The sequence below is a fragment of the Salmo salar genome, chromosome ssa15 (assembly GCF_905237065.1).
Source record: "Salmo salar chromosome ssa15, Ssal_v3.1, whole genome shotgun sequence".
Classification (NCBI taxonomy): Eukaryota; Metazoa; Chordata; class Actinopteri; order Salmoniformes; family Salmonidae; genus Salmo; species Salmo salar.
In genome coordinates, this window is record NC_059456.1 from 37429450 (window position 1) to 37444292 (window position 14843).

The 14843-nt window shown below is 42.9% G+C and overlaps 1 protein-coding gene across 1 annotated transcript in view; it reads left to right on the forward strand.

Moving 5' to 3' along the window:
• Nucleotides 1–14843, forward strand: part of LOC106571369 (titin) — an 86984-nt gene that overhangs the window by 58019 nt on the left and 14122 nt on the right. Inside the window, exons 31-44 of the mRNA XM_045695684.1 lie at nt 6035–6082; nt 6186–6224; nt 6302–6370; nt 6620–6763; nt 6870–6914; nt 7205–7252; nt 7328–7366; nt 7806–7874; nt 8023–8070; nt 10527–10574; nt 10677–10715; nt 10793–10861; nt 11010–11057; nt 13521–13568. Coding sequence (XP_045551640.1) covers nt 6035–6082; nt 6186–6224; nt 6302–6370; nt 6620–6763; nt 6870–6914; nt 7205–7252; nt 7328–7366; nt 7806–7874; nt 8023–8070; nt 10527–10574; nt 10677–10715; nt 10793–10861; nt 11010–11057; nt 13521–13568 — 801 coding nt within the window. The remainder of the gene's footprint in view (nt 1–6034; nt 6083–6185; nt 6225–6301; nt 6371–6619; nt 6764–6869; nt 6915–7204; nt 7253–7327; nt 7367–7805; nt 7875–8022; nt 8071–10526; nt 10575–10676; nt 10716–10792; nt 10862–11009; nt 11058–13520; nt 13569–14843) is intronic.

Sequence of the window (14843 nt, forward strand, 5' to 3'; positions counted from 1 at the left end):
AGATGCCCAACTCGGAGAGGGTGGAGAGGAGGATCTGGTGGTCCACAGTATCAAAGGCAGCAGATAGGTCTAGAAGGATGAGAGCAGAGGAGAGAGAGTTAGCTTTAGCAGTGCGGAGAGCCTCCGTGACACAGAGAAGAGCAGTCTCAGTTGAATGACCAGTCTTGAAACCTGACTGATTTGGATCAAGAAGGTCATTCTGAGAGAAATAGCAAGAGAGCTGGCCAAGGGCGGCACGTTCAAGAGTTTTGGAGAGAAAAGAAAGAAGGGATACTGGTCTGTAGTTGTTGACATCGGAGGGATCGAGTGTAGGTTTTTTCAGAAGGGGTGCAACTCTCGCTCTCTTGAAGACGGAAGGGACGTAGCCAGCGGTCAAGGATGAGTTGATGAGCGAGGTGAGGTAAGGGAGAAGGTCTCCGGAAATGGTCTGGAGAAGAGAGGAGGGGATAGGGTCAAGCGGGCAGGTTGTTGGGCGGCCGGCCGTCACAAGACGCGAGATTTCATCTGGAGAGAGAGGGGAGAAAGAGGTCAAAGCACAGGGTAGGGCAGTGTGAGCAGAACCAGCGGTGTCGTTTGACTTAACAAACGAGGATCGGATGTCGTCGACCTTCTTTTCAAAATGGTTGACGAAGTCATCCGCAGAGAGGGAGGAGGGGGGGGAGGAGGATTCAGGAGGGAGGAGAAGGTGGCAAAGAGCTTCCTAGGGTTAGAGGCAGATGCTTGGAATTTAGAGTGGTAGAAAGTGGCTTTAGCAGCAGAAACAGAAGAGGAAAATGTAGAGAGGAGGGAGTGAAAGGATGCCAGGTCCGCAGGGAGGCGAGTTTTCCTCCATTTCCGCTCGGCTGCCCGGAGCCCTGTTCTGTGAGCTCGCAATGAGTTGTCGAGCCACGGAGCAGGAGGGGAGGACCGAGCCGGCCTGGAGGATAGGGGACATAGAGAGTCAAAGGCTGCAGAAAGGGAGGAGAGGAGGGTTGAGGAGGCAGAATCAGGAGATAGGTTGGAGAAGGTTTGGGCAGAGGGAAGAGATGATAGGATGGAAGAGGAGAGAGTAGCGGGAGAGAGAGAGTGAAGGTTGCGACGGCGCAATACCATCCTAGTAGGGGCAGAGTGAGAAGTGTTGGAGGAGAGCGAGAGGGAAAAGGATACAAGGTAGTGGTCGGAGACTTGGAGGGGAGTTGCAATGAGATTAGTGGAAGAACAGCATCTAGTAAAGATGAGGTCAAGCGTATTGCCTGCCTTGTGAGTAGGGGGGGAAGGTGAGAGGGTGAGGTCAAAAGAGGAGAGGAGTGGAAAGAAGGTGGCAGAGAGGAATGAGTCAAAGGTAGACGTGGGGAGGTTAAAGTCACCCAGAACTGTGAGAGGTGAGCCATCCTCAGGAAAGGAACTTATATAGGCGTCAAGCTCATTGATGAACTCTCCAAAGGAACCTGGAGGGCGATAAATGATAAGGATGTTAACCTCTTACATCTAGACGTTCCGCTAGCGGAACACCTGCTCCAATATCCAATGATGGGCGTGGCGCGAAATACAAACTCCTCTAAAATACAAAAACTTCCATTTTTCAAACATATGACTATTTCACAGCATTTTAAAGATAAGACTCTCCTTTATCTAACCACACTGTCCGATTTCAAAAAGGCTTTACAACGAAAGCAAAACATTACATTATGTCAGCAGAGTACCAAGCCAGAAATAATCAGACACCCATTTTTCAAGCTAGCATATAATGTCACAAAAACCCAGAAGACAGCTAAATGCAACACTAACCTTTGATGATCTTCATCAGATGACAACCCTAGGACATTATGTTATACAATACATGCATGTTTTGTTCAATCAAGTTCATATTTATATCAAAAACCAGCTTTTTACATTAGCATGTGACGTTCAATGCATACCCCGCAAACTTCCGGGGAATTCGCTAACATTTTACTAAATTACTCACGATAAACGTTCACAAAAAGCATAACAATTATTTTAAGAATTATAGATACAGACCTCCTCTATGCACTCGATATGTCCGATTTTAAAATAGCTTTTTGGTGAAAGCACATATTCTAAGTACATAGCCCAGGCATCACGGGCTAGCTATTTAGACACCCGACAAGTTTAGCACTCACCAATATCAGCTTTACTATTATAAAAGTTTCATTACCTTTTGTTGTCTTCGTCAGAATGCACTCCCAGGACTGCTACTTCAATAACAAATGTTGGTTTGGTCCAAAATAATCCATCGTTATATCCGAATAGCGACGTTTTGTTCGTGCGTCCCAGACACTATCTGAAATGGTAAATCAGGGTCGCGCGCATGGCGCAATTCGTGACAAAAAAAATCTAAATATTCCATTACCGTACTTCGAAGCATGTCAACCGCTGTTTAAAATCCATTTTTATGCCATTTTTCTCGTAAAAAAAGCGATAATATTCCGACCGGGAATCTCCTTTTAGCTAAACTGAGGAAAGTAAACAAAGCTTTCGGTCGACGCGGGCACGCGCCTGAGTCTCACAGTACTGTAACCAGCCACTACCCAAACGCGCTACTTTTTTTCAGCCAGAGCCTGCAAAGCCACGATTCAGCTTTTTGCCGCCTTCTGAGACCCTATGGCAGCCGTAGGAAGTGTCACGGGACAGCTAAGATCCTCACTCTTCAATAAACAGAGACAAGAAGAACGACACCTTGTCAGACAGGCCACTTCCTGCCTGAAACCTTGTCAGGTTTTTGCCTGCCAAATGAGTTCTGTTATACTCACAGACACCATTCAAACAGTTTTAGAAACTTTGGAGTGTTTTCTATCCATATGTAATAAGTATATGCATATTTTAGTTACTGGGTAGGAGTGGTAACCAGATTAAATCGGGTATGTTTTTTATCCAGCCGTGAAAATACTGCCCCCTAGCCATAACAGGTTAAGCTTGAAAGGGCTGGTAACTGTGACAGCATGGAATTCAAAGGAGGCGATAGACAGATGGGTCAGGGGAGAAAGAGAGAATGTCCACTTGGGAGAGATGAGGATTCCAGTGCCACCACCCCGCTGGCCAGATGCTCTCGGGGTATGCGAGAACACGTGGGCAGACGAGGAGAGAGCAGTAGGAGTAGCAGTGTTATCTGTGGTAATCCATGTTTCCGTCAGCGCCAAGAAGTCGAGGGACTGGAGGGTAGCATAGGCAGAGATGAACTCTACCTTGTTGGCCGCAGACCGGCAGTTCCAGAGGCTGCCGGAGACCTGGAACTCCACGTGGGTCGTGCGCGCTGGGACCACCAGGTTAGAGTGGCAGCGGCCACGCGGTGTGAAGCGTTTGTATGGCCTGTGCAGAGGGGAGAGAACAGGGATAGACAGACACATAGTTGACAGGCTACAGAAGAGGCTACGCTAATGCAAAGGAGATTGGAATGACAAGTGGACTACACGTCTCGAATGTTCAGAAAGTTAAGCTTACGTTGCAAAAATCTTATTGACTAAAATAACTAAAATGATACAGTACTGCTGGCTGGTGAAGTAGGCTAGCTAGCAGTGGCTGCGTTGTTGACTTTGTTTGAAAGTGTAGCTGGCTAGGTAACCTCGATAGTTTCAGTACTACACCTTATCATGATACAAAGGCAACTATGTAGCTAGCTAACATAGCACTAATCAAGACGTTCCTTTGTAATGTATTTAGTTTCTACAATGCTGCTCGTCGGTAATAGTTGGCTAGGTTTGGAAAAATGGCGTCGCGGGGGACGAAAATAGCTGGCTAGCTAACCTCGATAATTACTCTAAGCTACACAATTATCAAACTATGACAAAGACAACTATGTAGCTAGCTAACACTGCACTAGTCAAATCGTTCCGTTGTAATGTATTAGTTTCTACAGTGCTGCTAGTCGTTAAAGGTTGGCTAGCTAGCAGTGTGTTTGATGATGACTAGGTGTGTTGACTAAGTCTGGAGTCTGGACAACGGCGTCGCGGCGCGGCTGGCTAGCTAACCTCGATAATTACTCTAAACTACACAATTATCTTAGATACAAAGATGGCAAAGACAACTATGTAGCTAGCTAACACTACACTAATCAAGTCGTTCCGTTGTAATGTAATAGTTTCTACAGTGCTGCTAGTCGGTAGAAGTTGGCTAGCTAGCAGTGTTGACTAAGTTAGGAGAACGCGTCGCGGAGGACAGAAATAGCTGGCTAGCTAACCTCGATAATTACTCTAAACTACACAATTATCTTTGATACAAAGACGGCTATGTAGCTAGCTAAAAAAATTGCTCAGATCAAACAAATCAAACCGTTGTAATGTAATGGCTTACAAGTTTGTTATTAAGGCACATGAAAGTTCACATGTTCCAGAAGGCATTTCTGCCAAAAAACACACTTTGATTTAAAAAAAAAGTTTACGTTCAAATGGCTCTCCTGTGAAGTAATGAGGTGTAACTTTCACCTAGGCACCGTTTATTTTATACACAGCATTTGGAAAGTATTCAGACCCCTTAACTTTTTTCACATTTTGTTACGTTACAGCTTCATTCTAAAAAATATTAAATAAAAAAATCCTCAGTAATCTACACACAATACCCCATGATGACAAAGCAAAAACTGGTTGTTAGAAATTTTAGCAAATTTACAAAAAATAAATAACAAGTATGAGACTTGAAGTTGAGCTCAGGTGCTGTTTCCATTGATTATCCTTCAGATGATCTACAACTTGATTGGAGTCCACCTTTGGTAAATTAAATTGATTGGACATGATTTGAAAAGGCACACACCTGACTATATAAGGTCCCACAGTTGACAGTGCATGTCAGAGCAAAAAACAAGCCATGAGGTTGAAGAGATCCGAGATAGGATTGTGTTGAGGCCCCGATCTGGGGAAGGGTACGAAAACATTTCTGCAGCATTGAACGTCCCCAAGAACCCAGTGGCCTCCATCATTCTTAAATGGAAGAAGTTTGGAACCACCAAGACTCTTCCCTAGGCTGGCCGCCCTGCCAAACTGAGCAATCGGGGAAGATTGGTCTTGGTCAGGGAGGTGAGCAAGAACCTGATGATCACTCTGACAGAGCTCTAGAGTTCCTCTTTGGCGATGGGAGAACCTTCCAGAAGGACAACCATCTCGGGATCACTCCACCAACCATACCTTTTTGGTAGAGTGGCCAGACTGAAGCCACTCTTCAGTAAAAGGCACATGACAGCCGGCTTGTAGTTTGCCAAAAGGCACCTAAAGCCTCTCAGACCATGAGAAACAAGATTCTCTGGTCTGATGAAACCAAGATTGAACTGTTCGACGATGAATGCCAAGCGTCACGTCTGGAGGAAACCTGACATGCTGTGGGGACATTGTTCAGCGGCATGGATTGGAAGACTAGTCAGGATCGAGGGAAAGATGAATGGACCAAAGTACAGAGAGATCCTTGATGAAACCCTGCTCCAGAGCGCTCAGGACCTCCAACTGGGATGAAGGTTCACCTTCCAACAGGACAACGACCCAAAGCAAACAGCCAAGACAACCCAAAGAGTGGCTTCGGGACAAGTCTCTGAATGTCCTTGAGTGGCCCCGCCAGAGCCTGGACATGAACCCGATAAAACATCTCTGGAGAAACCTAAAAATAGCTGTACAGCGACACTCCCCATCCAACCTGGCAGAGCTTGAGAGGATCTGCAGAAAAGAATGGGAGAAACCCCCCCCCCCCCCCCAACTACAGGTGTGCCAAGCTTGTAGAGTCATACCCAAGAAGAATTGAGGCTGTAAACACTGCCAAAGGTGCGTCAACAAAGTACTGAGTAAAGGGTCTGAATACTTATGTAAATGTGATATTTATTTTTCAAAAATTGGCAACAATTTTTTTTAAACGGTCTTTTATTTGTCATTATGGGGTATTGTGTGTAGATTGATGAGGAAAAAACTATTTAATCAATTTTAGGATAAGGCTGTAACTTAATAAAAAATGTGGAAATAGTGAAGGGGTCCGAATCCTTTCCTAAGGTACTGTATACGTTTTCCTTTCAAGGTTGTTCAGTTGGTGAAATTAAGTGTTTGGTCTGTGTTCTTTGTTTCAGAGGTTGTTGTTTCCAAAGATAAAGCTAAAACAACAGCTGCCAAGAAAGGTAATGAATATATTTAGTTGCTATAGGATTCTCATTGCAACATTGAGCTGCATGAATATTGTATTTTGAATGATGAGCATATTTTGCATTTTCATTGTTTCAGAGCCTGTGGAAAAGGACAAAATAACTCCTACGAAGAAAGGTAACAAGAACTTAGATCAAGTTATTCCAGTCGATGAATTAACGTATATTCTAACTGTAGATATATTATGATTTTAGAGCCAGCAATCTCCAAAGAAAAAGTCAAGACAAGCACTACCAAGACAACCACAAGCACTTCCAAGAAAGGTAATAGTGTATTTCACAAATGTTAACTTGAGTAGATGCTTACTATTAGTTGTAGTTAAACGCTTCTCACATTTCTTGTTTCTCTCAGAACCCTCTGCTGCAAACGCCAAAGCCGAATGGTCACTTGTAAAGAACACAACAGCGCTTCTTAATCCCAATTTGGCATAATTAACTTTTTCAATCAAGGCGATTATTATTGGTATGCTTTATGAGTATGTAATGTAATACATTAATTTGTCTCTGCACCAGTTGTTTCAGAACCTGAGCCCCTAAAAGAGAAAACTACTCCAAGAATCCCCACTATGAGGAAAGGTAACCACACAAATGTAGTGGTGCCAATGGTAAAAGCCATGGGAAGAGTTGTCGCTATAAGACCCATCCCTACAACAAAAGGTAACCACACAGCAATGCAAAAGTTCATCAAACTAAATATAGATTATTTTCAGTTCGATACAATGACAATTGGAAACATGCTGTTTAACTGTTCTAACACTTTTAGCTCCTGCAGTGAAGGAGGAGAAGCTATCCAAGGAACCTGAGACAGGTAACATGTATCTGTTGTAGCAGTGTGCAGGGCAGAAACTGTCCATTAACAGTATTATACAAACAAGTATATCATCTTTCATTTTTTTTTATCTTGCATGCAATTTACTGAATAATAAATGAATCAAAACGTTTTCCATCAGCAAAAGAGAAACCAAAAGCGTCAGAGAAAAAATGTGCGAATGATTTGACTGTGTTTTGAGTGGATTTATGTCCAGACATTTTATATATGTTTTCCTTTTAGAGTTGTTCAGTGGGTGACTAAGTGTTTGGTCTGTATTCTTGTTTCAGAGGTTGTTGTTTCCAAAGATAAAGCTAAAACAACAGCTGCCAAGAAAGGTGATGAATATATTTAGTTGCTATAGGATTCTCAATGCAACGTGGAGCTGTATGAATACTGTTTCATTGTTTCAGAACCTGTGGAAAAGGACAAAATAACACCTACGAAGAAAGGTAACAAATCAAATCAAATGTATTTATACAGCCATTCTTACATCAGCTGATATCTCAAAGTGCTGTACAGAAACCCAGCCTAAAACCCCAAACAGCAAGCAATGCAGGTGTAGAAGCACGGTGGATAGGAAAAACTCCCTAGAAAGGCCAAAACCTAGGAAGAAACCTAGAGAGGAACCAGGCTATTAGGGGTGGCCAGTCCTCTTCTGGCTGTGCCGGGTGGAGATTATAACATCACATGGCCAAGATGTTCAAATGTTCATAAATGACCAGCATGGTAAAATAATAATAATCATAGTAGTTGTTGAGGGTGCAACAAGTCAGTAACACAAGAGTAAGTGTCAGTTGGCTTTTTTATAGCCATAACAACAACTTAGATCAAGTTATTCCAGTTGATGAATTAACATATATTCTAACTGTGGATATATTATGGTTTTAGAGCCTGCAATCTCCAAAGAAAAAGTCAAGACGAGCACTACCGAGACAACCACAAGCACTTCCAAGAAAGGTAATAGTGTATTTCACAAATGTTAACTTGAGTAGATGCTTACTATTAGTTGTAGTTAAAAGCTTGTGGTTTTGTAGTGCATTATTAATAACATAACTGCATGCTTGACTTTTATTGGAAAATATTGAGCATGATGTTGTCATTCCAGAAGCTGTTGTCTCCAAAGAAAAGACAAAACCTACCACAATGAAGAAAGGTACTTTATTGCATGATGTAATAATATTACACATAACATTAGCTCGCGAGCCAGCCAGCCAGCTAGCATGTTCTAGCTAGCTAGTAGTACACTTTAACTTGAAATGAAAACGACTTTCTGACAAAATGTAAAAATGTGCAATATCTGAAAATGTAGCTAGCTAGACTACCTTACCCGTATACATGGATGGACGTTTCTCCCTCTCTGTCATGGATGCCATGGTTGCCCTTAGTTTGAAGATGTAATCTGGAGACAGGTGTTTTATGCAACAGTCTTCTGTGTTCTCTTTTCAACTCTCTTTCCATATTTGCAATCAAACGGCAGAAATTTCTCCATATCCTTACCTTACCAATTCCACCGGGCATTCCACTGATTTCAAAACTCTTTCCTCCAGAAAGTGGAGAGCAACACCTTTTCAATTCCATTTTGTGATATCTTTTGAAAAAAGCAGCGGTATAAAGGATTACCTACACATACTGACCAGCTTCTGTTATAGACAGGAGCGTGCTACATGGCAGACCGATCCGAACTCATCTCTCGGCGTGTCCAGCCCACCCAATATCTCAGCCAAACATGCCTAACGGGAAGGTTCCTATCTTTTTTCATGGCTAAACCAACTAGGCTCTTAATTAACAATTGTATTTGTATTTACAGATGGCATACAAGTTTGTTATTAAGGCACATGAAAGTCCACACGTTCCAGAAGGCATTTCTGTCAAAAAACACATTTAGATATATTTTTTAAGTTTACATTCAAATGGCTCTGCTGTGAAGTAATGACGCGCAACTTACGCCTAGGCACCGTTTATTTTATACACTGCCTTTGGAAAGTTTTGAAGACTCCTTGACTTTTTTTCACATTTTCTTACGTTACAGCCTTATTCAAAAATGTATTAAATAAATAAAAATCCTCAGCAATCTACACACAATACCCCATAATGGCAAAGCTAAAACAGGTTGTTAGAAATTGTAGAAAACTTATAAAAATTAAAAAACAGAAATACCTTATTTACATAAGTATTCAGATCCTTTGCTATGAGACTCGAAGTTGAGCTCAGGTGCATCAAGTTTCCATTGATTAGCCTTCAGATGTTTCTACAACTTCATTGGAGTCCACCTTTGATAAATTCAATTGATTGGACGTGATTTGAAAAGGCACACACCTGTCTATATAAGGTCCCACAGTTGACAGTGCATGTCAGAGCAAAAAACAAGCCATGAGGTCGAAGAGCTCCGAGATAGGATTGTGTTGAGGCCCCGATCTGGGGAAGGGTACGAAAACATTTCTGCAGCATTGAACGTCCCCAAGAACACAGCGGCCTCCATTATTCTTAAATGGAAGAAGTATGAAACCACCAAGACTCTTCCTAGAGCTGGTCGCCTGGCCGAAGTGAGCAATCGGGGGAGATCGGCCTTGGTCAGAGAGGTGAACAAGAACCCGATGGTCACTCTGATGGAGCTCTAGAGTTACTGTGGCGATGGGAGAACCTTCCAGAAGGACAACCATCTCGGGAGCACTCCACCAACCATACCTTTATGGTAGAGTGGCCAAACTGAAGCCACTCTTCAGTAAAAGGCACATGACAGCGGCTTGTAGTTTGCCAAAAGGCGCCTGAAGACTCTCAGACCATGAGAAACAAGATATTCTGGTCTGATTAAACCAAGATTGAGCTCTTTGACCTGAATGTCAAACGTCACATCTGGAGGAAACCTGGCACAATCCCTACAGTGAAGCATGGTGGTGGCAGCATCATGCTGTGGGGATGTTGATCAGCGGCAGGGACTGGGAAACTAGTACTGATCGAGGGAAAGATGAACAGAGCAAAGTACAGAGAGATCCATGATGAAACCCTGCTCCAGAGCGCTCAGGACCTCCAACTGGGGTGAAGGTTCAACTTCCAACATTACAACGTCCCTAAGCAAACAGCCAAGACAACACAGGAGTGGCTTCATGACAAGTCTCTGAATGTCCATGAGTGGCCCCGCCAGAGCACGGACATGAACCTGATTGAACATCTCTGGAGAGACCTGAAAATAGCTGTGCACCGACCCTTCCCATCCAACCTGGCAGAGAAGAATGGGAGAAACTCCCCAACTACAGGTGTGCCAAGCTTGTAGAGTCATACCCAATAATCAAGCCTGTAAACACTGCCAAAGGTGCTTGAACAAAGTACTGAGTAAAGGGTCTGAATACTTATGTAAATGAAATATTTCATTTTTTTCATAAATTGTCAACAATTTCTAAAAAACTGTTTTTGATTTGTCATTATGGGGTATTGTGTGAAGATTGATGAGGAAAAAACTATTTAATCAATTTTAGAATAAGGCTGTAACGTAAAAACAAATTAGAAAATGGTGAAGGGGTCTAAATACTTTCTTAAGGCACTTTATATGATTTCCTTTCAAGGTTGTTCAGTTGGTGAAATTAAGTGTTTGGTCTGTGTTCTTTGTTTCAGAGGTTGTTGTTTCCAAAGATAAAGCTAAAACAACAGCTGCCAAGAAAGGTAATGAATATATTTAGTTGCTATAGGATTCTCATTGCAACATTTAGCTGCATGAATATTGTATTTTGAATGATGAGTATATTTTGCATTTTCATGTTTCAGAGCCTGTGGAAAAGGACAAAATAACTCCTACGAAGAAAGGTAACAAGAACTTAGATCAAGTTATTCCAGTTGATGAATTAACATATATTCTAACTGTGGATATATTATGGTTTTAGAGCCTGCAATCTCCAAAGAAAAAGTCAAGACAAGCACTACCAAGACAACCACAAGCACTTCCAAGAAAGGTAATAGTGTATTTCACAAATGTTAACTTGAGTAGATGCTTACTATTAGTTGTAGTTAAAAGCTTGTGGTTTTGTAGTGCATTATTAATAACAAAACTGCATGCTTGACTTTTATTGGAAAATATTGAGCATGATGTTGTCATTCCAGAAGCTGTTGTCTCCAAAGAAAAGACAAAACCTACCACAATGAAGAAAGGTAATTTAATTGCATGATGTAATAATATTACACGTAACATTAGCTCGCGAGCCAGCCGGCCAGCTAGCATGTTCTAGCTAGCTAGTAGTACACTTTAACTTGAAATGAAAACGACTTTCTGACAAAATTAGAAATGTGCAATATCTGTAAATGTAGCTAGCTAGACTACCTTACCGTATACATGGATGGACGTTTCTCCCTCTCTGTCATGGATGCCATGGTTGCCCTTAGTTTGAAGATGTAATCCGGAGACAGGTGTTTTATGCAACAGTCTTCTGTGTTCTCTTTTCAACTCCCTTTCCATATTTGCAATCAAACGGCAGAAATTTCTCCATATCCTTAATTTACCAATTCCACCGGGCATTCCACTGATTTCAAAACTCGGTCCTCCAGAAAGTGGAGAGCAACACCTTTTCAATTCCATTTTGTGATATCTTTTGGAAAAAACTGTGGTAGAAAGGATTACCTACACATACTGACCAGCTTCTGTTATAGACAGGAGCGTGCTACATGGCAGACCGATCCGAACTCATCTCTCGGCATGTCCAGCCCACCCATTATCTCAGCCAAACATGCCTAACGGGAAGGTTCCTATCTTTTTTCATGGCTAAACCAACTAGGCTCTTAATTAACAATTGTATTTGTATTTACAGATGGCATACAAGTTTGTTATTAAGGCACATGAAAGTCCACACGTTCCAGAAGGCATTTCTGTCAAAAAACACATTTAGATATATTTTTTAAGTTTACATTCAAATGGCTCTCCTGTGAAGTAATGACGCACAACTTACGCCTAGGAACCGTTTATTTTATACACTGCCTTTGGAAAGTTTTTAGACTCCTTGACTTTTTTTCACATTTTCTTACGTTACAGCCTTATTCAAAAATGTATTAAATAAATAAAAATCCTCAGCAATCTACACACAATACCCCATAATGGCAAAGCTAAAACGGGTTGTTAGAAATTGTAGCAAATTTATAAAAATTAAAAAACAGAAATACCTTATTTACATAAGTATTCAGATCCTTTGCTATGAGACTCGAAGTTGAGCTCAGGTGCATAAAGTTTCCATTGATTAGCCTTCAGATGTTTCTACAACTTCATTGGAGTCCACCTTTGTTAAATTCAATTGATTGGACATGATTTGAAAAGGCACACACCTGTCTATATAAGGTCCCACAGTTGACAGTGCATGTCAGAGCAAAAAACAAGCCATGAGGTCGAAGAGATCAGAGATAGGATTGTGTTGAGGCCCCGATCTGGGGAAGGGTACGAAAACATTTCTGCAGCATTCAACGTCCCCAAGAACACAGCGGCCTCCATCATTCTTAAATGGAAGAAGTATGAAACCACCAAGACTCTTCCTAGAGCTTGTCGCCTGGCCAAAGTGAGCAATCGGGGGAGATGGGCCTTGGTCAGAGAGGTGAACAAGAACCCGATGGTCACTCTGATGGAGCTCTAGAGTTACTGTGGCGATGGGAGAACCTTCCAGAAGGACAACCATATCGGGAGCACTCCACCAACCATACCTTTATGGTAGAGTGGCCAAACTGAAGCCACTCTTCAGTAAAAGGCACATGACAGCGGCTTGTAGTTTCCCAGAAGGCGCCTAAAGCCTCTCAGACCATGAGAAACAAGATATTCTGGTCTGATGAAACCAATATTGAACTCTTTGACCTGAATGCCAAGCGTCACGTCTGGAGGAAACCTGGCACAATCCCTACGGTGAAGCATGGTGGTGGCAGGATCATGCTGTGGGGATGTTGATCAGCGGCAGGGACTGGGAAACTAGTCCTGAGTGAGGGAAAGATGAACAGAGCAAAGTACAGAGATATCCATGATGAAACCCTGCTCCAGAGCGCTCAGGACCTCCAACTGGGGTGAAGGTTCAACTTCTAACATTACAACGTCCCTAAGCAAACAGCCAAGACAACACAGGAGTGGCTTCATGACAAGTCTCTGAATGTCCATGAGTGGCCCCGCCAGAGCACGGACATGAACCAGATTGAACATCTCTGGAGAGACCTGAAAATAGCTGTGCACCAACACTCCCCATCCAACCTGGCAGAGAAGAATGGGAGAAACTCCCCAACTACAGGTGTGCCAAGCTTGTAGAGTCATACCCAATAATCAAGGCTGTAAACACTGCCAAAGGTGCTTCAACAAAGTACTGAGTAAAGAGTCTGAATACTTTTGTAAATGTGATGTTTCATTCATTTATTTTTTATAAATTGCCAACAAATTCTAAAAACCTATTTTTGATATGTCATTGGGGGTATTGTGTGTAGATTGATGAGGGGACAAATTTATTTAATACATTTTAGAATAAGCCTGTAACTTAATTAATAAAATGTGGAAATAGTGAAGAGGTCAGAATTTTTTCCTAAGGCACTGTATACATTTTCCTTTCAAGGTTGTTCAGTTGGTGAATTTAAGTTATTGGTCTGTGTTCTTTGTTTCAGAGGTTGTTGTTTCCAAAGATAAAGATAAAACAACAGCTGCCAAGAAAGGTAACGAATATATACTGCTCAAAAAAATAAAGGGAACACTTAAACAACACATCCTAGATCTGAATGAAAGAAATAATCTTATTAAATACTTTTTTCTTTACATAGTTGAATGTGCTGACAACAAAGTCACACAACAATTTATCAACCCAACAATTTATCAACCCATGGAGGTCTGGATTTGGAGTCACACTCAAAATTAAAGTGGAAAACCACACTACAGGCTGATCCAACTTTGATGCAATGTCCTTAAAACAAGTCAAAATGAGGCTCAGTAGTGTGTGTGGCCTCCACATGCCTGTATGACCTCCCTACAATGCCTGGGCATGCTCCTGATGAGGTGGTGGATGGTCTCCTGAGGGATCTCCTCCCAGACCTGGACTAAAGCATCCGCCAACTCCTGGACAGTCTGTGGTGCAACGTGGCGTTGGTGGATGGAGCGAGACATGATGTCCCAGATGTGCTCAATTGGATTCAGGTCTGGGGAACGGGCGGGCCAGTCCATAGCATCAATGCCTTCCTCTTGCAGGAACTGCTGACACACTCCAGCCACATGAGGTCTAGCATTGCCTTGCATTAGGAAGAACCCAGGGCCAACCGCACCAGCATATGGTCTCACAAGGGGTCTGAGGATCTCATCTCGGTACCTAATGGCAGTCAGGCTACCTCTGGCGAGCACATGGAGGGCTGTGCGGCCCCCCAAAGAAATGCCACCCCACACCATGACTGACCCACCGCCAAACCGGTCATGCTGGAGGATGTTGCAGGCAGCAGAACGTTCTCCACGGCGTCTCCAGACTCTGTCACGTCTGTCACGTGCTCAATGTGAACCTGCTTTCATCTGTGAAGAGCACAGGGCGCCAGTGGCGAATTTGCCAATCTTGGTGTTCTCTGGCAAATGCCAAACGTCCTGCACGGTGTTGGGCTGTAAGCACAACCCCCACCTGTGGACGTCGGGCCCTCATGGAGTCTGTTTCTGACCATTTGAGCAGACACATGCAAATTTGTGGCCTGCAGGAGGTCATTTTGCAGGGCTCTGGCAGTGCTTCTCCTGCTCCTCCTTGCACAAAGGCGGAGGTAGCGGTCCTGCTGCTGGGTTGTAGCCCTCCTACGGCCTCCTCCACGTCTCCTGATGTACTGGCCTGTCTCCTGGTAGCACCTCCATGCTCTGGACACTACGCTGACAGACACAGCAAACCTTCTTGCCACAGCTCGCATTGATGTGCCATCCTGGATGATCTGCACTACCTGAGCCACTTGTGTGGGTTGTAGACTCCG